The sequence below is a fragment of the Vulpes vulpes genome, chromosome 6, assembly GCF_048418805.1.
Source record: "Vulpes vulpes isolate BD-2025 chromosome 6, VulVul3, whole genome shotgun sequence".
Classification (NCBI taxonomy): Eukaryota; Metazoa; Chordata; class Mammalia; order Carnivora; family Canidae; genus Vulpes; species Vulpes vulpes.
This window is the reverse complement of record NC_132785.1, coordinates 104,666,668-104,692,728: the sequence shown is the minus strand read 5'-3', so window position 1 is coordinate 104,692,728 and position 26,061 is coordinate 104,666,668. Positions and strand designations below refer to the sequence as shown.

At 40.8% G+C, this 26,061-nt stretch overlaps 2 protein-coding genes across 4 annotated transcripts in view; both read right to left on the bottom strand.

The window, feature by feature from the left end:
• LOC112927226 (peptidyl-prolyl cis-trans isomerase A-like) overlaps positions 1–25,709 on the bottom strand; it is a 32,184-nt gene extending 6,475 nt beyond the window's left edge. For 2 of the 3 annotated variants that reach the window (XM_026008495.2, XM_072761854.1), the window contains exons 1-2: positions 25,546–25,709; positions 24,234–24,344 (exon numbers count right to left, since the gene is read on the bottom strand). In XM_026008495.2, coding sequence (XP_025864280.2) covers positions 24,234–24,344; positions 25,546–25,641 — 207 coding nt within the window. In that variant the 5' untranslated portion in view covers positions 25,642–25,709. The remainder of the gene's footprint in view (positions 1–24,233; positions 24,345–25,545) is intronic. The other variant, XM_026008496.2, reaches the window with a different exon arrangement.
• On the bottom strand, positions 1,651–21,995 carry LOC140599443 (uncharacterized). Its single transcript, XM_072762546.1, has 6 exons — positions 21,896–21,995; positions 15,730–15,815; positions 3,159–3,739; positions 2,965–3,038; positions 2,014–2,822; positions 1,651–1,820 (listed from the first exon to the last, which is right to left on the bottom strand). The coding sequence occupies exons 1-6, from the start codon at positions 21,993–21,995 to the stop codon at positions 1,740–1,742; spliced, it is 1,731 nt and encodes a 576-aa protein (XP_072618647.1). The 3' UTR covers positions 1,651–1,739.
• Positions 25,710–26,061: the final 352 nt, after the last annotated feature.

Below are 26,061 nucleotides of genomic sequence, written 5' to 3'. Positions count from 1 at the left end.
AGCTCTGTGTTTTATGTATGCTTAGCTCTGTGTTTGAAGATAAGTTGTAACAAACAATGTAATATAGCAGCAGAAATCCTTTCAAGGTCAACCAATTTTCAGAGGCATTTATTTTTAAAAAAAAATTTTTAAAAAGATTTTATTTAGTTATTCATTATATATATGGGGGGGGGGGGCAGAGACACAGGCAGAGGGAGAAGCAGGCTCCATGCAGGGAACCTGACTTGGGACTCCATCCTAGGTCTCCAGGATCATGCCCTGGGCCAAAGGCAGGTACTGAACCGCTGAGCCACCCAGGGATCCCCTTGGCAGGTATTTAAATAAGAATTTAGGAATGCCAGAAACCTTCATCCTGTTCAAGGATTACTTCTGAGTACAGATCATTCAGTCTGGGGATAGGATAAAAAAGCATGCATGAATGTCAAATGACAACAATTAAATCAAATAAGGTAGAAATATTCCATCAACATGCCTGTTTACAGGCACAGATGCCCAATCTAAGTGAATCCAAATTTATTTTAAATTTTAAAACATGTTAAATGTTTCTACAGAACCATCTGTTTCATGGGGTCCTGAATCACAGACTCATTTTACACTTACAGCGTGTAACAAAAGGGAAAAAAGCAAAGTAATGCGAGCTTCTAGTTAAAAAAAAAAAATCCTAGCTCTAAAGTCAAAATGTCTGCAATAAGTTTTTACCACAACCATATGAATCACACTGGGTTTAGAAATTTGGAATTTTTATAATCAACCACTGTCTAATCTCTCTTAAATCTCTAGTTAATGCCACCAAATATAAGCCCAAACCAGAACCCCTGACTACACACAAGCTCTTAGATTATAGTCTTTAAACTGACAGCTTCCGGCGCTTTATAACTCTTAAAATTAATGGCCTGTACTACTCTTTAAATATTTTACACTTTCATTTTCTGACTTTTACTCAACATGAGCTCTTACAGATAGATATATAAGAATATATATACACACGTACGTTTTAAAGAAGGTGGTCAGTCTATTGTCAACAACTATAATACAATAACCATAGCTTAAAAAAAAATAAAAGTCTTTATATAGGGTTTCAGATGACCTAAATTTTACACTGAGCAGCAACTCTGAGAAATTAGGATTTTAATTCTATGCTACTTGAGAGAAAAAGTAATGCGGAAAGCAAAGTAAATGTAACTCTTTCCATTTGTTTCCCAATAAAAAGTTACTAGCAAAGTTTTGGCAGGCCCCGAGAGAAGCGTTCTTATGTACGACTATTTAACAAGGACCACCAAGCTACCCTAAGTGCCTATGTTTAGGGGGGGGGGGGGAGGATATTTATGCTGATTTATGTAAGACCCCTCACTTTTTTCTTTCAAATATTAGTAACCTGCCTACAGAACACCTCCAAAGAACACCCTGACACACTGAAAAAAAAAAAAAAAATCAGCCCAGTTCTCCTGCCCACTCCCCATTCAGTGTGACAGCCGGGGAAGTGGGCCAGGGGCAAAGGGGACTGGGGACAGACGGCCTGGGAGCGGCAGGGGAGCCCCGGACCCGCGGCCGCAGCGGGCAAGAATTCGGGGTGGCGGTGCCTGAGTGCGCGGCCCCCCCCCCCAGCAGCGCCCCTCCAGCACACATCACTCTCTTCGGGGCTGACCCTCTGGTGGCTCCAGGTTCAGGACTTTCCAAGGAAGACTGCCAAGGCGGGCAAGGAGACGTTGCGGGAGGGCGGAGTGACTAAACCCTGGAGATCAGATTTGCCCTAAGCGGTCGGCTCCGTCCCCAAACCCCGACAGTGATGACGTCCACACCGACTCTTTAGGAGAAACAGCCTTTTGTGAAAAAACAAACAAACAAAAAAACAAGAGCCGCTTCTAAGATCCCAAAGTACTACTACACCGGAAGAGAATAAAGGCGGAGAAGCCTATCAGGCCGTTTCCAGGGACGCACCCCCCCCCCCCGCCCGCTGGCGTGGCCCCGACGCCCCCAAGGGAAGTGGGGGGGGGGGGATGCTCGGCGAACTACCTTGTGTGGTCTCCGCAGGGCAACACAGCGAACACAGGAGGTTAGAGGCGCAGCCCCCGCGGCCTCCGCAGGCCCTGAGCGGGGCGGGGGGGCGCCGGGGGCGCCGACGAGCCCAGGTGAGGCGGCCCCTGAAGCCTGCTCGCGGGCTCCCGGCTCCCGACCCCGCCGCCCGCCGCCGCCCGCCCTGCGCCGCCCCCTGGCGGGGAGCGCCCGGCACAGCCGAGCCCGCGCGGCGGGGGGAAGCCCGGGGCGCCCCACCAGCCCCGCCTGGCGCGCGTCGCCCCCGACGGCCGCCACCTGCAGCCGGTGCGCCCCGGAGCCCCCCGGCCGCCCCAGCCCCAGCCCCTCCCGGCGCAGCGGCGAGCGTTTCCCACGCGCGCGCGGCGCTCCCCGGGCGCCTCCTCCCCGCCCGCCGCCGCCGCCCCGGCGCTGGGCTCGACCCGGAGGAGCCGGCTCCGGGCTCAGCCGGGCCCCGCGGGCCCCGCCAGCCCCCCGCTGGCCGCCGCCGCCGCCCTCCCCAGCGCCTCCGTGCGCGCCGCGGAGCCCTGGGCGCAGCCGGAGAGAGTGGGAGGAAGCGCGCGAGCTGGGGGGGGGGGGGGCACTGCGAGGGGGCGAGAGGCGACCGCGCTGGCTCCGGGGGGACGCCCGCCTGCCGCTGCCTCGGGGCTCCCGCGCTCTCCCCCGCGCGGCTTCCCCGCCCCCGAGGGCCGGCGAGGGGGGCCGGGGCGGAGCGGGGCCGCCGCGACCCAGCTGGAAATGGTGCTCCCGGAGGAGCTGCAGGGAAGGGCTCCAACACGGTTTGGGGGTCGCTAAGATTTAGGGGGCCCTGGAGGCTAGAGAGGGGCCGGGGGAAGGCCTCTGGGCGCGGGTGTCTGGGGCGGGGCGAGGGAGGGGGTCCGGCAGGTACGTGGTCGTATCTGAACTTTGTGAGCAAGTTGGATGGAGCCCCACGCTTGGGCGCCTCGACTGTGCCGGCCACGGAGTCGAGGTCTCTAGGCCCCAGCGGGACCAAAGGCCTCCGAAAGCTAAGGGCCTGGCAACAGAGCGCGTTTAAGGGTGAAGGAAGGGGGGAGGTTCAGGAAGGGGGCGAGCTGAGCCCCAGGTCACTCAGCGCCCGGGCGCGTCCTCCGGGGTCCCCTCCTTACCTGGTGGCTTTCCTAACAAAGTAAGAGAAGGGGAAGTCCCGGTGATCACCAGCCGCTTCCGCGGAGGCCTGATCCCGCTGCAGCTCCCCCCGCCCCCGCGCCCCCGCGCCCCCGCCGGGGCTGGCCGGCTCCGGGACCGCGCGGCGCCTGGCAGCTGCCTGGTGCTGCAGTGCACCCCGCTGGGGTCCCTCCCCGAGGAGGAGAGCTCTGCCCCCGCCGCTCCCCCTCCGCTGCGCTCCAGGCCCCGGGCTGTGGGCGGCGCTGCTCCGCCCCGGGCCAGCCCCTGGCCGCGCCCGCCTCTCCCGGACCTCCCCGCTCCCAGGTGGGGCAGGCGCAGCGGCCGCGCCTCCTCCCCGGGTCCGCCCGAGACCGGGGCTCGCAGACGCTCGGGGCCCCAGATTCCCAGGCGGCGACGGAGGCAACTGGCGAGCTCCCCGGAAGCTCAGTGGCCGCCGCTGGGGTGCGCTGGGCGCTGCAAGGGCTGCAGGGGGACGCGCAGAGGTGAGGGGGGGCGGGGGGGCCTCGCGGAGTGCCCCACTTAAGAGAGGGACGGTCGCGATGAGTGCGCCCACCCCCAGGTCCTGAAAGCCGGAGCGAGGGGCAGTTTCCACCAAAAATAGGAAGTGCTGTTACCCTGGGCACTTTGCCTCCAACTTGAGTGAACCACCACCGTCCAGCGCCCTGGGCTTGGGTCTGGAAGGAGCGGCGACCCACCCTCCTCCGAGCCCAGCCAGCCCGCGGGTGTGGGCCACAGATTTGTGGGTCCTGGTGGGTGACTTCCACAGAGGCATTCCCCTACGTAGTATGTCCACGATAACGACAATGCTAATTATGAATTAGGCGTCTTTGCACCAAACACTCCCTTTGCATGACTGTAAACAAGATGTTCTGGGAAAAGGAGAAGGTAAACTGAAATAACCGTGATGGTTTGGGGATGAAGTCAGGAAACAAGGGCACCTCTGCACAATCAGGTTAACTTGAGAGCAAAGGCACTACCTGGATGCAATGCAAAGCAGGCTGGTTAGCCCACGTTTAAATTAATTCGTCATCTATATTTAAGTGGGATTAACACACTTTTAAAATTAGTATGTCATCTGACCTATCTCAAACATTTATCAAGATGAGATACCGTTTCCTTTGTTTCTTCTGACCTAAGATGTGGTGAGTAAACAAATTTCCGACGGAACCTGTCTCAGGGAACAAAATATTTTGAGAAGAAAATGATGAAGTCTAGATGTGGGTAAACCAACTATCTCCTCTGGAGATGGAAGAGTCACATTTGGCAGGGAACCCTCAGTCAACTGATAGATCAGGCAATTGACAACGCAGGAAAAGTGCATCTGGTGCATTATTAAGTATCAAGATGATGGACATAGGTCATAATGAAGCTTGTACTTAACAGCTCATTGACTTGAGTCATAATAACAATGACTTTATAAAAGCACCCTCCTATCTTTTTTCTCATTGTCCTCGCAAAGAAATTTAACAATGTCTGTGTTGTCATTATCAGGAAAATATGTCAGCCTTCTCCTTAGTTAAAGCCTTCCCTGTAGTCTTCACATTAAAATTTTATGTTTTCCATTTTTAAAAATTATTTCAATTGCTCTTTGGAGACAAATCACTGTATAAATCCCCACATACAAATAAATAAGTCAACCTATTACATGTTGTAAGACAGTTATTCATTTATATATGTCTGTACATAAGAGGCAAAATATTTTTAGAAACATTTCATATGAATGCTATATTTTGATGGATGGAAACACTAAAATGAATTATGTAATAGAAATAACATACACAATATTCTGTAAAATCTGTATTACATCATCATATATCTTTGCATGAAGATTGAGTGATTGTATGTCTCACCTGTCAGATGAAAGAAGAGACAGGAATGTACTAACTGATAATTAGAAATAATATTTTACAAGACTAATATGTCCTAATTTATTAAAAGAGAGGGTAAGATTTGAGTTAAGATTAAATAATAAGGAATTAGAATTCCATATTCAATGGAAATAAAATGTGTCTGATTAAATAAGAAACTAATATACATTAGAAAAAAATAGCTGACAGAGGGTAATTTTAATATGGCAATTAGTCCCTGACCAAATGGACAGTAAAAAATTGGGTTCTGTGAATTTCACTGTATGTAAATTTCACATGATTTTTCAGGGAAAAGTTTTTTTTTTTTTTTAAGATTTATTAATTTATAGCAGCAACGTCCACAATAGACAAACTGTGGAAGGAGCCTCGGTGTCCATCGAAAGATGAATGGATAAAGAAGATGTGGTTTATGTATACAACGGAATATTACTCAGCCATTAGAAATGACAAATACCCACCATTCGCTTCGACGTGGATGGAACTGGAGGGTATTATGCTGAGTGAAATGAGTCAATGGGAGAAGGACAAACATTATATGTTCTCATTCATTTGGGGAATATAAATAATAGTGAAAGGGAATAAAGGGGAAAGGAGAAAAAATAAGTGGGAAATATCAGAAAGGGAGACAGAACATGAAAGACTCCTAACTCTGGGAAACAAACTAGGGGTGGTGGAAGGGGAGGTCGGCAGGGGGTGGGGGTGACTGGGTGACAGGCACTGAGGGGCACTTGACGGGATGAGCACTGGGGTGTTATTCTGTATGTTAACAAATTGAACACCAATAAAAATATATTTATTAAAAAATATTTATTTATTCATGAGAGACACAGAGAGAGAGAAGCAGAGACACAGGTAGAGGGAGAAGCAGGCTCCATGCTGGGAGCCTGACATGGAACTCGATCCCGGGTCTCCAGGATCATGCCCTGGGCCGAAGGCAGGCACTAAACCACTGAGCCACCCAGGGATCCCCCGGGAAAATTTTTCTTAAAGATTTTATTTACTTATTTCACACAGAGACAGATCACAAATTGGGGGAGTGGTAAGCAGGGGGAGAGGGAGAAACAGGTTCCCCACTGAGCAGAGAGCCTGATGTTGGGCTCCGTCCCATGGTCTTGGGATCATGACCTGAGCCAAAGGCAGATGTTTAACCAACTGAGCTGCCCAGGGAAAAGTTTTTGATCTATACCACAAATCAAGCATTGGACAGCAGACACATCAGAGTTGTGGACCTCACATTTCTGAACGATTTAGGAAGCCCACAAATCCATAGTTACTAATATTGTTATTTTTTGCCACTATCATTGTTATTGTTTAGTTGAAATTCCAACATAACTGCCCCTTCTGTAGTCAAGTAATTTATTTGTCTGGAACAATGCCAGTCTAGTGAAGCATGTGATGCATATTAAGATCTACTTCTCTGATTATCCCTAGTCCTCATACAGTGAGAGCAGGTGTTGGGAAGAGTACCAGTTTTACTCGCTCTAGAGTCTCTATCTTCACCAAGATTCAAGAGAGCTGTTAAGAGAAATGCGTTTGTCTAGACAGAGAGGGAAAACTATTCTCTATCATTTCCATTTCTAACTTCTTTTGATTTAAAAAAAAAAAAACTCCACCATTGTAGGAAAATTTTACTGATAGGTAAAAGAAGCCCCAGAAGATCCTTACAAATCTGAAATGGGGCCTTTTCATTTAAGTATAATGGACTTGGATGAAGATATGAATGCGAAGGGTGAAGCTTGAATAGTCTTCTGTCTCACGACATTTATATCTTGCTATCCACAGCATATTCTTGTCTATGTATATGATATAGGTGAAGAGCAAGGACTTTGGAAAAAAGTCTGGGTTTGAGTAAAAGGCAGGGCAGATGGCTTCACAGGCAAATTCTACCCAGCATTTAAAGAGTTAATACCTGTTCTTCTCAAACTGTTCCAAAAAGAGAGGAAGAAAAGTTCATTTTATGAGGCCAGTATTACCCTACTACCAAAACCAGATAAAGACACTACCAAAAGGGGCAGCCCAGGTGGCTCAGCCGTTTAGCACCGCCTTCAGCCCAGGGCCTCATCCTGGAGACCCGGGATTGGGTCCCACGTCCGGCTCCCTGTGTGGAGCCTGCTTCTCCCTCTGCTTGTGTCTCTGCCTCTCTCTCTCTCTGTGTCTCTCATGAATAAATAAATAAAATCTTAAAAAAAAAAAAAGTAAAGAAAAAGAAAGAGAACTACAGGCAATTCATTGTTTCTGATGAATATATGCAAAAATCCTTAACAAAATATTAGCAAGCAGAATCCAATAGTACATTAAAAAATCATTCACCATATCAAGTAGGATATTATTCCTGGGATGCAGTGGTGGTTTAATATTCACATATCAATCAATACCATACATCACAGCAATAAAAAAAAGGATGAAACCCATGTAATAATTTCAGTAGAGGGCAGCCTGGGTGGCTCAGCAGTTTAGCGCTGCCTTCAGTCCAGGGCATGATCCTGGAGACCTGGGGTCGAGTCCTATGTCAGGCTCTTTACATAGAGCCTGCTTCTTCCTCTGCCTGTGCCTCTGCCTATCTCTCTCTGTGTGTGTCTCTCATGAATAAATAAATAAAAAATCTTAAAAAATAATAATAATAGGGCAGCCCGGGTGGCTCAGCGGTTTAGCGCCGCCTTCAGCCTAGGGCGTGGTCCTGAAGACCAGGGATCAAGTCCCAAGTCCGGCTCCCTGCATGGAGCCCGCTTCTCCCTCTGCCTGTCTCTCTGCCTCTCTCTTTCTCTCTGTATCTCTCATGAATAAATAAATAAAATCTTTAATAATAATAATAATTTCAGTAGATGCAATGTGTTTGATAGAGTGCAACATACACTCATGATAAAAACCCTCAACAAAGTAGGTACAGAGAGAACATACCTCTCTTTCACAGTTTGCTGATTTCTTTAGTGGATTACTTGGATTCATTTCTCTTTATTTTTTGCATATGTGTTGCCAGTTTTTGATTTGTGGTTACCATCAGGTTTACGTATAACATCTTATGCATAAAGCAGTCTATATTAAGTTGATGGTCCCCTGAAGTTTGCATCCATTCTAAAAGCACTTAATTTTTACTCTCTCCAAACTATTTTAGGTGTATGGTGACATACTTTACATCTTTTTATTTCATGAATCCCTTGACTAGTTTTTGTAGACTCACTGCTTTTTGCTTCTTACTTTTCTTACTCCTTTTTCACTCAAAGCCTCCCCTTTAACATTCCTTGTAAAGTTGGCTTAGCTGTGATCAATTCCCTTAACTTTTGTTTGGGAAACTATTTCTCTCTTTTTATTCTGAATGATAGCCTTGTTGGTTAGAATATTCGTGGTTGCAGATGTTTTTTTCAGCACTGTATATATATCATGTCACTCCCTTCTGGCCCACACAATTTTTGCTAAAATCAGCTTATAGTGTTATGGGGTTTCCCTTGTTTGTGACTATTTTCTCTTGCTGCTTTTAAAATTCTTTTTCCCACTACTTTTTGCTGTTTTTAATTGCTGTGTGTCTGGTGTGGACCTCCTTGGGTTGATTTTGTTGGGGGCTCTCTGTACCTCTTAAATCTGGACTTCTGTTTCCTTCTTCAGATTTGGGAAGCTTTCAGCTATTATATCTTCAAATACATTTTCTACCTCCTCTTCTCTTTCTTCTGGGATTCCTATTATGCAAGTGTTGTTATGCTTGATGGTGTTTTTGAGTTCCTTAAATCTATTTTCATTTATTATTATTTTTTTCTCCCTCTTTTTCAGCTCGATTGCTTTCTGTTACTCTGCTTTCCAGGTCACTGACTTCATTCTTCTGCCTCCTTGAGTTCTGCTTCCTCTCTTCTATCCAGTGTGTTTTTAATTTCAGTTATTGAGTTCTTCATCTCTGACTGGTTCTTTTTTATGTTCTCTCTTTGTTGAGTGTCCCATTGAGGTTCTCTACTCTTTTCTCAAATTTAGCGAGTATCTCTAGGAATATTTCTTTAAATTCTCTATCAGGCATATTATCTGGATTTCATTTAGCTCTCTTGTCTTGATACTGTACTGTTCTTTTATTTGGGACATATTCCTCTATCTCCTTATTTTGTCTAATTCTCTGTGTCTGATTCTGTGTGTTTGGAATGTCAGCTACATATCCTGCTCTTAATGATAGTGACCTTTTGAAAAAGAGGTCCTGTTGTGCCTTGCAATGCAATGTACCCTGTTCCCCAGAACTTGATGCTTCACAAGTGTCTCCTATGTGGGTAGTCTGTACCCTACTATTGTGGCTCACTTGTGTTTGTCTTTAGTCCAGTAGTCTGCAATGGTTCTCTTTGTCTGTCGTGGCTAGGGCTTGGTCTCTGTGTTGCTAATAGGTCAGTCTGGGGCCCACCTTGGGCTTGAGTTTACTCAGACCAGCAGTTTCCCAGAGCTTCAGTCTCACTGAACTGCAGGGCAGGCTCCCTATGTTGTCCCCTGGGAAGCTTTTGTTGGTGGGTGGAGCCTATAGTCAGAACAGATGTCTGGCCCCAGCCCACTGCTGGGGTTGCAGTCAAACTGGTATGGGTGGTTTCTTTCCCTCTCCCCAGGGCAGGAGTCATTGTGAAGTGGTCCTGGTCCCTGTTAGGGCTGGTTGCACACTGCCAGTCTTGTGACATAGTTTTGATGGACTCCTGCCTAGGTTGTGTTGAAGTGGACAGGTCCACAGGAGAATACTGGGGTGAGGCATGAAGTGTTAGCAAGCTAAATGGAGAGTATTCATGCTGAATCCTGCAGTTGTCCAGATATACAGGCTGAGGGGTAGGGGAGTGCAGTTGCACCCATCAGCTCTTTTGTTCTTGGAGAAGTCTCCTGAAGATCCCTACACCCCCAGCACAAGTTGTGATATCAGGAAACCAATCTGCTTGGTGTGTTTCAAACTGCTGCTCCATGGGATGCCTGGGTGGTTCAGTGGTTAAGCATCTGCGTTTGACTCAGGGAGTGATCCCAGAGTCCCAGACCTCGCCCCACATGGGGTTCCCTGCAGGGAGCCTGCTTTTCCTTCTGCCTATGTCTCCGCTTCTCTATGTGTGTCTCTCATGAATAAATAAGTAAAATCTTAAAAAACAAACAAAAAAGCTGCTGCTTCTGTGCTATATTTTGAGTCCATTTCTTGAGGCATTATTAGAGTTCCTGGTACAGTCCTTTTCATGAGGCTCTGAAACTGCCCTACCTTATAAAAAACAGTGTTTGGCCTCTGCCTCATGTCATAGCTTTTGGGCTAGCAGGAAAGGAAATCAGTATTACCTGTTGAGGGTAAGGATGAACTATTATGGTTAATTAAATCAGTAACCAACAACATCAGAATGGAAGAAAGTAAAACTCTATTTTTGGGTATGATATACAAATGTTATATAGGGATTATATCAGTTTTCCTTTAGGGTAGTAACATGTTGTGTGTGACATATGAGTACTTTTCTATAAAGTATATAATCTCAGAAATATATTTAGCTTAATAACATTTTTACCAGAATGCAACAAGCAATAAGGTTGAAACTTGTCTGATTTCATAATTCTTCTCTTGTAGCTTTTGTGATAGTACTGAGCTAATAATGAAATAGAATACACACACAAAAAAAGATTATTTCTAGTAGTATTTCCTACTGTTACTGTTTGTAAGGTAAGAAAAAAAAGGAAACAAAATAGTTTAAAAATATATCTTGGATTTATTCATTTATTTACCCTTGATTTTTCTAAATTTTGTGGCTGGCTTTGAGAAGACAAACTCAAAATCATTAGCAAAAGAGATTAGTCACTTGACTTTTAACATAAATACCTGAGAACAATGAGTGGTTGTAGCTTGGTTTCTTGCTAATTGAAATGACAACACAATATTTATAAATAAACATAAGAAGTTAGGGTAACTATAAGCAATCTTAGCTGTCTCAGAAGTAAGAACTTCTGGGTTTTGTTTTTTTAAGTAATCAAGACAAAACACAGTAGCATAAGCACAGAAAGTTAATGTGGTGAGAAAGAATCTCACCTATCTGGGCAGATTATGCAGAAAGTATAAATTATATAATATATTCATGTATAGTGCATAGACACATAATATATATCAAGTATATATAAGAACAGGATTATTATATATTAAATTATGTATAAATGTAAAATTATAGTGGAATATATAGTCAAATATCTTTCACATATAATTCTAATATTTATTTGTATATATATTAGATACGTATCTTTAGATCTTAAACATATATTATAGACTTATATAATCTAATATATAATTAACGTACATATATTAAATGCATGCTATATAAGTAACAGGATATAGATATATGATATACTTATGCCATTAATATATATTATCTTTTTATATTAGCTTATATATGCATTATGTATTACATATATAGTACATATATTAAATATATATTATTAGAACTTAAACTGCTTCAGAAAATAATTCTATCTTAAGATCTATTTGCCTGATATTAATAGAGCCAATATTGATATATTAATCATATTACATATTAATTACATAGTAAAGAGTAAATATTAATAATAGATAGGATATACGATTGATATATAAATATTAATATATTAATATGTATCTAATACATAAATATATGTATACAGATACATATGTATATACACACATAAATACACAAATACAGAGATTAAATCTGTGTGAATCTAAGCTTTCAATATAAGAAATTAGAAAAAAAGGAAGAATATACACAAAGTGGAATGGAGGAAATAAATTATCAGATTAAGGAAAGATTAATTAATATAGTCTAACTTCACTTATAAACACTAGAAACAAAAATACTGAATAAGATGTCAAGCCCAGCCCAGCAATATGTGTGTGTGTGTATAAATATATAAATATAATGTGAAAACCCTAAGTGTTGGTAAGATATGGAACAACTGGAACTCTCATACACTGTTGCTGGGAATAGATATTGATAAAACTACTTTGAAACACTTTTAAAACTTTAATAGAATCATAAATGGAAAAAATACATCTAAACCACGAAAAGCCCTAATACTGTACTTAAGAACCTTTTACTAATTCTCAAAACCATTACTCTAGGATCACCTGAAATTTTCTTCACATTTTCCTGAGCTGAAATTTCTTTGTTTACAACAACAAACATGTACTAAACGTCAGTTATCAATGAGAAATTGTCTAGTGTGCTAGAAAGACACAATTATGAAGAAGACCTGTTTTTTGCCGTAAAGGGACTTATCAATAACTTTGGATGACAGACCTGAAATTACTAATAGAGCAGATCATAAAAATACTAGATGGTTCTACAAAGTGATATGATGAAATATAAATGGAAAGTAAAAAATTGCTTCTGCTCAAAGAGGTAGAGATAGAAAGCACATAGGGAATACTTGCCAGAGGTGGTGATATTTAAATCAGGTTCTGCAAGATAAATAGAAGTTTTCCTTGCAAACTTACGTGAGGGGAGAGATAACATAAAAAAAAAGATGCAGCGATAGGAAAGTGTGTGGTATGTTGGAAGGATATATGTAATAGTTAAAGAAGAACTTCAGGAAGTATAGGGGGACTAAATTTCTCAAGATATACATTACAAAAAGAAGTAAAATAGCTATTGTGACTTCCCAGTACAAATTCCTGAAAATCTGGCTCAAATAAATGATACACATTTGCAAAAGTATGTCACTGCTTAAAATCCTAGAGTTTATATATATATATATATATATATATATATATATATATATATATATTACTAATATCACCAGAATATTGAATAGTGAATATTATAAGAAACTCCTGTTCTTTTAATTCAAAAGATTTAGGTCATTTTAATGAGAACATAATTTTGGTGAAGGTAAAATTAAATCTGAAATGCTATGTATGTGCATGTTTTATATACCCCATTACATTGAGAAATTCACTGAATAAGAGTGTTTTTCTTTACTGATTTTTTTAGAGGCAGTTAACCCTACCTGTTGGCTCTTGAAACAAGTAGATGAGTTTTTTTATAGTGAAAAAAATGCACTAAGACATACAGAGGCCTAATATATTGATGACCAGTTTAATATCCTTAAAAGTTTTAAAATTTGTTTTAAAGTTGGATTCTTTAGTATATATGTAACAGATACCCACTTATGCTTGCTTACGCCCCAAGAGGGAATTTGCAATAAGGGTACTCTGGTATGTTGAGAATCTAAGGAGATTTGAACAATACAGCCTCAAAAACCTTTAAAAACCAAGTTAAAGAGAAGAGTTCTGTGGTTTCTCAGGTCCAGTTGATTCTCCAAAAGCCAAATGGCTACAGCCAGTGGGGGCCTGCTTCACACTCAGCACACACAACTGAAACTATAACATTTCAGGAATTATTCTTCCTCCAGATAGATATTCTGAAGCATTAAACATTTTGTTCTGTACGCAGGCCAATAAGTCTAGGGGTCTTACATGCTCTATCTCCCTAAACTTACACGTTGTCTTTATTGTAGCACTTGTCTATAAAGTAAAAGTATGCAAAAACAGCACAGGCTGAGTTCAAACACTTTATGTTTTGTTTGGGCAGATATCTAATATGTTGTTTATCAGAAACAAAATGTGGAAGTTTCCAGGGAGCCGCAGTCAGTGGCTATAAAAAGATTAGGGCAAGCACTGTATTACATGTTAACTCTTAGCCAGCTAAAGAAGAGAGTGGCAAATGAGAAGGACATTCCAGACTGATTCTACAGAGGATATGTGAAAGTCGCCTCTCTGGAGAAATCACAAAATCCCTGTTTGAATTTTAAAGATTGATTGATTGATTGATTTATGATAGACACAGAGATAGAGAGAGAGAGAGAGAGAGAGGCAGAGACACAGGCAGAGGGAGAAGCTGGCTCCATGCAGGGAGCCTGATGAGGGACTTGATCCTGGGTCTCCAGGACCACAACCTGGGCCGAAGCTGGTGCTAAACCGCTGAGCCACCTGGGCTGCCCACCTGTACTCTTATCTAATTAATATTTTCCTTAAGTAGGGGATCCCTGGGTGGCGCAGCGGTTTAGGTCCTGCCTTTGGCCCAGGGTGCGATCCTGGAGACCTGGGATTGAGTCCCGCGTTGGGCTCCCGGTGCGTGGAGCCTGCTTCTCCCTCTGCCTGTGTCTCTGCCCCTCTCTCTCTCTGTGTGACTATCATAAATAAATTAAAAAAAAAAAATTAAAAAAAATTTAATATTTTCCTTAAGTAAATTTAAGGCTTTTATCTAAAATTTTATTTATGATGGAACTATGTAACTATTGCAAATCAGAAACCAGAACTAATTGCCTTAAGTAACTAAAGAATCCAAATCAGAACTAATTGCCCAAGTAAGTATAATTGCCATGTATACACTGCCAACAAAGTCTGGGTTTATATTCTTACCTGCCCTTAAGTGAAATAAGGAGACAGAGAGAGAGAAGAAGAGAGCAGCAATTACTGTAGGACCAATAAATACAAACTGGCACCATTTTGAGACTTTATCCTTGGTGTAATAGAGTTAATTACAAAGAAGTTTTAAAGGGAATATTTTTTTTTTTTTTTTTTTTTTTTTTATGGTCTGATGCTGTTGTGACTTAATGCCACTTTTTTAGTACCCATAATCATCTTGTTTATAGCCATGGCCTACTTTGGGAACATTTCTTATAACATGGTCCCCAAACAGAACACACAGCAGACCTAAATTCCTAATTGTTTGATTTTTCACAAGTTACTTCATTCCTTTAAGCCTTGATTCTTCATTGTGAAAAAGGGATAATATATTTACATTTCAGATCACTTTGAGAATTAAATGAAGTAATGTCCACAATGTGTCTAGTCCTGTGCCTGGAGTTTATTAAAATACATGAATACCTTGGGGGCACCCAGGTGGGCTAAGTGTCAATTGGTTAAGTATCCTATTCTTGATTTTGGCTCAGGTCATGATCTCAGGGTCATGAGATGGAGCCCCATATTGGCTCCAGGCTGAGCATGGATTTTTCTCTCTCCTCTCTCTGCCCCTCCCCCCTCCCCCAACCATGCATAAACTTTCTCTCTCTCTCTAAAACAACAAAAACAAAACTATGTGCCAAGCACACCTCTTTGGGGCTCAGGATCTAGAAGAACATGTGACAGAAAATGGCTCTGCTTTCATGGAACTTACAGTCTGTTGAGATAAAAATCAACCATAAACTCAACAAAAGAGCAAATCATTCCAGGCAATATCGATAAAAGCTCTGTAATAAATAAAATGAGGCACTATGAAAGAAAGTGGTGTTTATGGAATGCTCATTTTCATCCTGATTTTCAACTGTATATGATTGGTATTCCATATATGGAGAAAGAGATGAAGGCTACTGAGAATATGCTTGTCAAATGAGATAAGCAAAGGGCAAAAGATGGAGAATGAGTAAGAACTGCAGTTTAAAACATAAATACATGGCCCAAATTTTAAATGTCTGTACTGCTCTAAGATGTGCCTTCTTAAATGTTGTTCTTTTTTTATTAAATTATGTTCTATAGAACATATGATCCTCTCAGAAACAGAGAACATTTCATTGTTCATTGTCATGGAAAAGAAATACAGTTGGGGCTTTATCACTTGCTTTTGTTGTGGTTGTGCTTTAAAAAAAAATTTAAAAACCAACTTCAGAAATTACTGAATTATGTGTGATGAGTTTGATTTTAGTAAAACTAAGAACATCTTGTCACATAATTCAGGCCCCTAACTACACTTTCAGTCCGCAAATTCTGAGTTGGGCTGGGCTCGGAAGTCAGCGTGCTGATGAGGACAGAATGAGAATAATTAGGTTTTGTATCTAAAACAAAGGATGGATTTATATAGAGAAAACCAGTTCTGAGATTTCTGAGACCTATTTTCTGGCCCATGAATGATAAATGAACTCATTTGAGGCACTGCAGATTAACTTTAGAGGGCCAGGAAAAAAGTTTCCTGTTTTCCAATCCCTTCATCTCCTAGCCACTCTAGTCATTTGCAGGGACTTTGAATCCTGTTGCTCTTACTGGACTCTGTTTAACATCCTTCCCATGTCTAAATGGCTTAATTACTGGAATTAGATATTGAAGAATCAATTAAGAGTATCTTGCTGGAGACAGGATACCCAAATAGTAAGTACTGAGAAGGCAGCTACTCTGCTCCCAGCATCCTTCATCTCAGTCCTAATGGAATTCTGCTTTACCCTCTCAAATAACAATAAATCTTTTGATCTCTGTGAAAGAAGCAAAGATCAAGCTGATCCTCAGAATGAATCTCCTCTTCTACTTCTTCAAAGATCTAGTCAAGTTTGAGTTGTACTTATTTTTTTAATGTTTTCCAATGCAATTACCAGACACAAAAGAAAATTACTTCCTTTATCATAACTGAAAACACCATTTCTTTTTTCTTCTAGTTTTTTATGTTACATTTTAAATCAATAAGAGTCATGTAAATTTAACTTTTTTCTCTGATAGTTCACAGTAAGAGACTTTCATGGTAATGCCAGAAATAGTTGTTTTTTTTTTCTCTTGTGTAAGAACTCTTACCTCTAACACAAGTCGTTCGGGGCTGTTGGTTCATAATTTACTTTAGAAGCATAATGATTTTTATTTCCCAGAACAGCATTTGAGAATGTTTAACAGACTAGATGATGTAATGGAAAAAGCTGTGATCTACTTCTGACCCAGTATTTACTATTTGTTTTCAGCAAGTGAAATCTGAATTCTGAATCCCCAGTTTCATATCTGTGGAACAGTATTTGTCCATGGTGCTATTTGGAGGACGAATCAAACATGGAAATACATATGTGCTGTTTTTAAACTGCCAAGGCTGGGGAATCCCTGGGTGGCTTAGAGGTTTAGTGCCCACCTTCAGGCCAGGGCGTGATCCTGGAGACTGGGGATCGAGTCCCACATCAGGCTCCCTGCATGGAGCCTGCTTCTTCCTCTGCCTGTGTCTCTGTCTCTCTCTGTGTCTCTCATGAATAAATAAATAAAATCTTAATAAAAATAAACTGCCAAGGCTGCTACAATGAAGTTTTATTATTACCACGGTGCTAGAAGAAAAACATGAAAGGGCTCATAAAGCATAGCAATAGTTAATCTCAGTTTTTAGTGCTTACTTTATGCAGCTATTTGCATTCATTTGAATGCTTTCAAATGTCATTTTGAGAGTTTGAAATGCTGCTGAATGCTGGATCAGTTCTGCTCTAAAAAAATCCAGGAGATGACTACTGAGATTCCAAATACAGAATGAAAGAGCAGCTCAGATCCACCCTTACCTAGTCACACTCCATCAGTCTTGACACATGGATCAGGGTACAGGTTTAAAGACTTCATGAAAATTTACTTCGAGCAATAATGACACAAATGATACACCATCCATGATGTGAATTCAGTGGCAAATGTGTATTAACATTTTGAGATTGGCCTGCCTCCCATACATTTGCTTCTTTCACTCATTGTCTCTTCCACCAAACCTACCATGCAGGAAAACCTCTGATACGCAAAGCTGTTGGGAATTTGGTCTTTGTGGCTGTGTCATCTAGAGAGCTCTTTGAACTCCTGATTAGTTCAGAGATTTTAGGTCTGTAGCAGATTGGAGACCCTTACAAGGCTGAAATCATATTGCATTTTATTTGGTGGAGTAAGGTGAAAGAAACTAAGTAGAGAAGAGTGAGGGAAAGAGGTAAGAAAACAGAGCCTAAGAGATAATGACACACTGTGATGGTTAATTTTATGTTATCGTGGTTATGCTATGGTGCCCAATAGTTTGGTCAAGAACTAGTGTAGACGTTACTGTGAATATATTTTTTAGATTTGAGTAACCTTTAAGTTAGTAGGCTTTGAGTAAAGCATATTACATTCCGTAGTGTGAGTGGGCATCATCCAAACAGCTGAAGGCCTTAAGAGCAAAGACCAGTTTCCTATTGAAGAAGAAATTCAGCCTCAAGACTGTGCCATAGAAACCTTGCCTGAATGTCTCATTTGCCTGTGCAATTTGGGCTCAAGACTATAACATCAATTCTTACCTGAATTTCTAGACTGCAAGCTTGCCCTATAGATTTTAGACTTGCCAGCCTCCACAATTGTGTGAACCCATTTCTTCTTTTGAAATAAAGATTTTATTGATTGATTGATTGATTGATTGATTGAGAGCATGCAGGAGAAGGGGCAGAGGGAGAAGATAAGTTTCTAGATAAAAGTTGTGGTTGTTTTTCCTTCCAAATTCTAATCTTATCTTAAGGATAATACTTTCTTCTTAAATTATAGCCATTCACATATTTTCTTAAAGTCTATTCCTGTGCTTTAGAAAGAAATCTAAAATTTGCTGTCTGTACAGAAATACTAATGCTATAAAATTCGTGTTCATTCTGGGAGGCCTGGGACACCCTTTTTTTTTTTTTAAAGAAAAATGTTAGAAGCGAACTAACATTTAGGAGATTGGCACAAAATTGTTTGAAAAGATTAAGAGGAGTGATGACTATGGATGTAGTCTGCATGTTTGCACACAAAACAATCAAGAATAAGCTGACTTAATTATCTAGACATAACTGTGCCAGTCTCTTTGAGTGCAGAAGCCTGTGTTCTCCTAAGAGAGACAAAGCTAAAACAATTATACCAATATTTTTCGGTTCACAAAACTTTTTGCTCAGATCCATAAATAATAAAGCAAAAAGTATAAAAAAAAAAAAAAAAAAAAAAAAAGAGTTGAGCTGCTTGTTCAAGGCTGTAGGAATGACCAGAGCAGGGCTCCACTGCTTTGCTTAAATTTCCCACTTAAAGACTACATGTCACAAAAATTACAGGAGAATGATTATAAGGCTATGGAAATTCAAAAGAGAAAATGCCAACATGACTGAACAGATCAAGACAGACTTTGTTGGGAAGCTGACACTCTATAGGTCGGGTTTGGATGGGAAGAAGACAAGAAGGGAAGTGTCTAGGGGTAGCAAGAGCATGAGCACACGTGCTAGAGCAGAAATGACAAACTGAGAAATTAGAAAACTTGAGAGTTTTCCACATCTTTGAGTCCTGACTTCCTTTTACTTAATACCCTCAACTCATTTCTCTCTTCTTGCATTTTAGTATAAGAAGTCAGGAGGAAACAAGCTTCTTTAAAACTTTCCTGAGCAATCTACTCAGATAAATATCCGATTTTATGGTTTCCAAGTTCAAACTTCCACAAAACACTAGAACACTCATTAAGCCAAGTTTCTGCCATTTTATGACAAGGTTCTCCTTTTTTATGGTTTCCAAAAACAGGCTCCTTATTTCCTCCTGAGATCCCCCAGAAAGATCTTCAACATCCGTATTTCGAGCAATCTGTTTCTGATTAGTTATGTATTCTTCAAGAAGATAGAGTCTATCTCTGAAGCTCTTGCTTTTATTTCTGAACTCTTACTAGAATCTCCTTCAACATCTATTACTTCTACCATTAGTTCCTTCACAGCAATGTGGGCTTTTCCCAGCATGGCCCTCCAAACTCCTACAGCCTTATTATCCCTTACCCAGTTCTAAAGCTGCTTTGAGGGATCCCTGGGTAGTGCAGCGGTTTGGCGCCTACCTTTGGCCCAGGGCGCGATCCTGGAGACCCGGGATCGAATCCCACATCGGGCTCCCGGTGCATGGAGCCTGCTTCTCCTTCTGCCTATGTCTCTGCCTCTCTCTCTCTCTCTGTGACTATCATAAATAAATAAAAATTAAAAAAAAAAAATAAAGCTGCTTTGACATTTTTAGGTATTTGTCAGAGTAGGACCCTACTTCTTGGTACCAAAATCAGAGGGGAAAATGAATGAAATGATCTTTTTGAAGATTTTTATTGAATTAAGAGAGAGAGCATGAGTGAGACAGAGCAGGGAAGGAGAGAGGGAGAGATCTCAAGCAGACTCCCCACCCAGTGAGGAGCCCCATATGGGGGCTCCATCTCGTGACTTGAGCCAAAATCAAGAATCGTATACTCAACCGACTGAGCTACTACCCAGGGGCCCCTGAAATGATCTTTATTGAAAAAATATAAAATTGTATGAATAGGAAAAAGATCTGATTAGTAATCCCAGAAAACATATAGGTGTGGAAAAAAGCAAAAAATATGAAAGTAAAAGAATAAACTCTAGAATGACCAACGTTAAGGAATTAATAAACTGGAAAAAAGAACTGAGAATTTTACCCAGGATGCAGTACAAAGAGAAAAAGTGAAAAGGTTGTTCATATTGAGTGTTCTTTGAGAATCACTGTTTCATAAAATTGTAATGGATTCTAGTAAAAGATAATAGAGGAATATTGGAACAAAGTGGTCAAAGACATAATAGCTGAAAAATTTTAATATAAATAAAAATTGCCCCTTTTATTTTGGATTATTGATATTTAAAAGAAATTTCATACAAACATGCCATTATTCCCAAACATATCACACACCAATATCATGTTTTTTGTATAATGAATAAATATAGTATATCCAATAACATGTGAATCAGGCTGTGAAGCCATATCTAAAACAAATACTCAAACCTAGGTCTTATTGTTGCCCCCCCTAAAATTTCATGTGCTGTGTTCTACAGAACTCTTGTTTTAAAACTTACTGTTTCTACCAATCTCCATAAAATCTCTATACTCTTAGAAAATTTAACATATTTATTTGTACATTTTTTTTTTGGTAGACATTTGGCCAGGCTTTAAAAGTAGTATAAAACTAACACAAGATACAGGAAATAGAAAGCCACCTTCTAAAGTAAAGGTCTGCACTGGGAAAGAGTGAAGACCACAGGAATTTGGATTTTCTGGATAACGTATGAGCACATCAGTGTAATTCCTGATGGTCAAAGCAGCATATGAGCTAATGTCTAGTAGAGTCAAGTGCTCATGTTTTACAAAGAACAATTAAAATGACATCAGGGCACTTGACGGGATGAGCACTGGGTGTTATTCTGTATGTTGACAAATTGAACACCAATAAAAAATAAATAAAAAGAAAGGGAGACAGAACATGAAAGACGACTAACTCTGGGAAATAAACTAGGAATGGTGGAAGAGGAGGTGAGCGGGGGGTGGGGGTGACTGGGTGGCAGGCACTGAGGTGGGCACTTGACAGGATGAACACTGGGTGTTACTCTGTATGTTGAAAAATTGAACACCAATAAAAAATAAATTAAAAAAATGAGATCAGAAAGGCTTTGAAATTTCTGGGAGTGGAGAACCCAAATGGCTAACCTACTTAGTGTGTGGCAATGCAGAGTCCAAGAAGAGATGAGAATTATAGGAGAAAAGTGAGTGTGATTTGTTCAGGAACCAAGGAAATGTCTGACCCAGATAAAGTAAAGGTCTGCACTGGGAAAGAGTGAAGACAATACTCATTACTAGAGCAGGCTGCATTGTGGAGGATCTTAAAGAGGATATTTTTTTCACGAAAAAAGGAAAAAAAAACCCAAAGATATATTGAAATCCATTGATGGCTTCTTGGTAGGGAGTGAAATGTTAAACTATGAGTTAGGAAATAAATTTAGAGAAATGTTTAATAATGTTCCAAGGATCATTAATTAATGGGGTCACTTCAAAAGGGTCAAATAATGTCAAACAAATGTGGACAAAAAACTGGAGCATTTGACTTCCAAAAGGAAAGTATGAATTCTCCAAACCTATTTAACAAGGGAACCCTTTCTGGGAAAGGGAAAACAATGTACGGATCATATATTCTATATGCACTGATAACAATCTCAGTCTATACACTGGCATATGTAAGAAATGTACAGTTCTGTAGTTCTAAATAGCTCACTTGATGTCTAGTTTGATTCTCTCTTCCAAGACTGGTAGAGATTTAGGATTTCTTAATTGCCCCCATGAGTGTGTCTATGTTCCAGAGTCTTCTAGTACTGGGGAGGCTGTAAAATGGTGAAGTGGCACTTACCTGGTTGCTCTGTGTCATTGATGTATACTAATAGCCACTGAGGTGTCCAAATTGCTATCTGGTCCTGGGAATTTGGTCTGTACTCCTGTTGCTGAGACATGTCTTCAAACCCAGTGGCTTTCTATTTCTTCCAAACTATTCTAGGACTGATGGAGATACTTTTACTAACTGATCTGTTCCATGTTGAGGCATAAAAAACTCTGTGTGGAAACAGAGGGCCCCATCTTTCTTAGACATGTCAGCTCACTATTCTGTGAGGAATTTCTGCTTCCATTTGGTTTCCATCCAGGAAAAGGTGCAGATATCCCATGTACCTACCTAGTGGTTTTGGGCTTTCCCCATGAGATTGCCACTTAAATCTTCTACTCTATGCCATGAATCATTTTTGTTTCCTAGAAAGCTAACTCCATACAACTCATAAGCAACATAGAGCTCCCTTTTCCTCATATTCTCCTATTGCTTTTATTCTCTGAGGAGGAGATTTACTTGCCTCTTAAGGCAGCTTAAGACAGGAAGGAGGATGAGGGAAGGAAGGAACACCTGAGGTAAGAAATGAGTTATTATTTCAAAGATACTTCCTACCATACTTGGAATACCCCTTAGGAAATGCTGGTGTACAGAACTGAGGATTAAAAGCCAGTGAAGAAAAAGGTATGTGTAGTAGTGGTGCTGCCGTGAGTTGTATTATGTGTGGTCTCAGTAAATAATGCCTCCTTGTCTTGTAAACCACCATCTTTGGCGTGGTCCTTTGCACAGTCCTCTCCCACATTAACTCTTAAAAAGTCTCTCTTGCTTCTGGGAACTCTTTTTCCACCATATGAAAGGAGGAGAAGCTACCTTATGGAAGACATGGGGACCAATCGAGAGCCAGCGCCAACAGATACCTAGGTTAGCTCCAGATGAGCTGCAGGCTAACTCCAAGTGCACAAGTGACCTCAGCTGAGACCAGAACTGCTCAGATGAGCCTCCACTGAAGTGCTATGTGAATCATAACCAAGTGAAATGGTTGTCTAACCTGAGTTATGATTTTTATTATCCATGTAAAGACATACAACACAACACAAAAGTATGTAATATGATAGATATGGTAGACATTGAAGATAGAGGAGATATTTTGTAGGAAGATATCCTCAATGTGAATATATGAGACCCAGGAAAAAACTTTAAATGGAAATAGCTGGGTCTTGGAAGGGGTTCATTTTCATTCATTGGCAAAATAAAAAGGAAGTGTCAAGTGTCATTATGGAGATTCCAGTCTTCAGTGAGTTAGTAAACTGTAGACATGTAGGTGGATGGACCCATGCCAGATGGGGACTTGGTATCATTCTGCAGTTGTGCCTTTTTGGAAATCACTATCACTCTCACTGGCTGGATTCAACAGGTGGTTTTTCTATCACTGATGAAATAAAAAAACAAACATTTGTCTTATATCAGAATACTCTCAGAAATGACACTAGAATCATCTTAATTCCTGATGACATGGATTATACTAAAGAAAAAACGAAGACATGTCAAAACTATGGAGGGATTAATGATATGTGTCTCTAGGTTCTGAATCTAAACTCTGTTTTACAAAATGGGGTGTTGCCAGTTAGCAGCGATTATCTAGGCTCCAATGATACTCGCACTAGTCTCAGGGGAATTTTTCCTAGTTCTATTAATTGCTTTTTTAGAAATGTCTTTTACACAAATTATCTTATTTAAACTTTAGAACATTTCTAAGATTTAGACATTATTTTTATACACATTTTAGGGATGAATAAACTGATACCGAGCTAGAGTAATTGACCCAAGGTCAAATAGCTGATACAAGGGGGCACTGGAGTTTGTAATCTGGAGGTTGTTTGACATCAAGTCAACCTCAAGTCAAGTCCTTTTCTCTCAATGATGCTGGTTCTTTTCAACTCATTTTACAAAGCACGTGAATCCTGTGGTGCCTCTAGAGCCACTGATTAAAGAGAGGAGAGAGGAGGAATAAAAGCCCCGTGCTCTGGTTTCAACCAGAACACATTTATGTATTACAAACAGAAATAAATAATTGCATATTATATGCTTAACTACCTATATAGTATCATATATATGTGGGATCCATTTAAGATTTTGTTAGAAAAAATTCCCAAACACTGTATCATACCATGCTATCCCCTAATACTGCTAGAAACTTCTTGAAGTTTCTATGCTTTCTTTGGTCTCCAACAGTGTGAAACCTCCCTTGACCTGTGAGCCAGCCTTCAGAAGAAGGAGCAGCTGGGAATCATTGCCCTGGGGATGTTGTGGGCTCCAGAACAGGGCTAAGTATCTGCCAGACCCCCCTCCAACCTTAAAATATTCACAGTACCTGCAGCCTCTCATTGTTATCATAACTCACTGAATTCTCTCCAAAGAGACAAGTGATGTCTTCTCCAAATATCTTGAGGCAATTTTCAATCAAAAACTTTACAAGAGAAACCTGTAATGCAAAAAGACCACAATGGGGTGCTCTTTTCCATATGGCATTGCTATAAGTCACATTTTGTGTATAAATCTTGGATCTAACCAAAAATGTGAAAGACTTCTAAGAAGAATTCAGAGTTGATAAAAATATATAGAAACCCGAGTTCTCTAAGAAATATAACATAGAGTGATACTTTCCGGCGTACTTTGGGTATAGATTTGAAATACTACTCGTCAGTGGGCTATAGTTCAATTTGTGGCCTAGTTTTATAACTTACACTGTGATACCAATGGTTACATCTTTAAAACTAGGGTAGTTTTCAAAGTAACCTAATTTATTAAACTTTGTTTTTTAAAATTTTGTTTCCAGTACATATTGGGTTGTGACTTCTGTTTAATATCTTATTAAAATGTATAAAGCATAGGCAAAAACTTATGAAATTCATTTCATCAATGAGAAAATATCTTATTTCAAAGTGGAGATTCCTGTGGAGTTTTTCTTTTTTTTGAGGAAAAACTCACATGGCTGCAGAGAAAAACATGTCTGTCAAACCGCAGTCCCTTCTCATGTCTTGCTTTTCCTAATGCTGGCTCTCAACATGAGTTTAGGGGAAATGCTATCATCTTATTAGGCATGTGTAGCTCCATTAGGATGTTCTGGAATATTCTACTAGTTTCTGTCTGATGTAGCAGAGGCAAAACAGTAGCCAAGTATTTTTCTAAATGAGCCACAACTTGCAGATGAAGGCCAATGTGTTTGGAGCCATGGGTGCTCATAGTGCCCAAGTCACCTAGGAAGTGCCAGTAATGACCAGAGGAGCTGGGTGTTGTTACAATTGTGTCAGGAGGAATCCATGGCTTTGCACAAGATTACAAGCTCCCCCCTCAAGGATCAGCCTGAGTTGAACCTTGGCTTGTCAAACTCCAGAGCCAAGGTTCTTTCCTACCATGTTACACCACTCTTCTCTTTCTTTTGGTTAGTCAGTCTAGTATTGCATCTCCTGGATGGAAAAGAAGCGACTCAACTGCTCTGCATTTCCCACATTAACAACACCCCTTCCCGTATTCCATCAGAGTAGGGTAAATAATGCTGCCATTCCAAGGTCCCTAGGAAAATGTGCACTTTTCAGAACTGATCCATCCGATTTACTACTAAACACTGAAGATACAAAGCATGGATTCTAAAACCCAGGGGACATGAATGAGAGCTCTCTTACCTTTTTTATATACTTGTCTTCCAATTCCAAGATGCAGGACTTAGGTGGACAAAGAATGCTTGGGGCTATACACACTGATAAATTATAAGCTGTCATCTGATTGGATAAGGATTGTTGCCCAATGTTGTATAACACTCCAAAAAGGTATCTCAAGAGAACATTTGCTTTTGGCAGCTGGGCTAGAAGCCTAAAGTCAGAAAGATGCACTTTTGAATAAGGCAAGTCATTGTACTTAGGAAGCTGGAAGTATAGAGACGGAGAACAGAGAACATCCTTCTACTCAACACGCTGTTGCAGAATTCCAGGCAGGAACGTATACAAAAATGTTTCACCGAATTCAATTTCTGAGCTAACCCACTCTGGTTAAATGTTTGACAAACTTAAGGTTATACCACTGGCTGTTGATGCTCTAGCATCTGTCTTAGGCCACTGAATTTTGTCTACCAGTTTCATATATTGAGAAGGTGTACAATGGCTAAGGATTCCACATTAATAAGGTCAGAAGTAGAACAATAA

What these genes read in the sequence shown, in the direction of transcription:
- LOC140599443 (XM_072762546.1), bottom strand. Translation starts at nt 21,995, where the DNA reads ATGTCTCAGCAACAGGAGTACAGACCAAATTCCCAGGACCAGATAGCA. An exon ending in CAATGACACAGAGCAACCAG is followed by an intron (nt 15,816 to 21,895) that starts GTAAGTGCCACT and finishes CCTTTGTTTTAG; the next exon opens with ATACAAAACCTAATTATTCT. An exon ending in CACAGTCGAGGCGCCCAAGC is followed by an intron (nt 2,823 to 2,964) that starts GTGGGGCTCCAT and finishes CCTAAATCTTAG; the next exon opens with CGACCCCCAAACCGTGTTGG.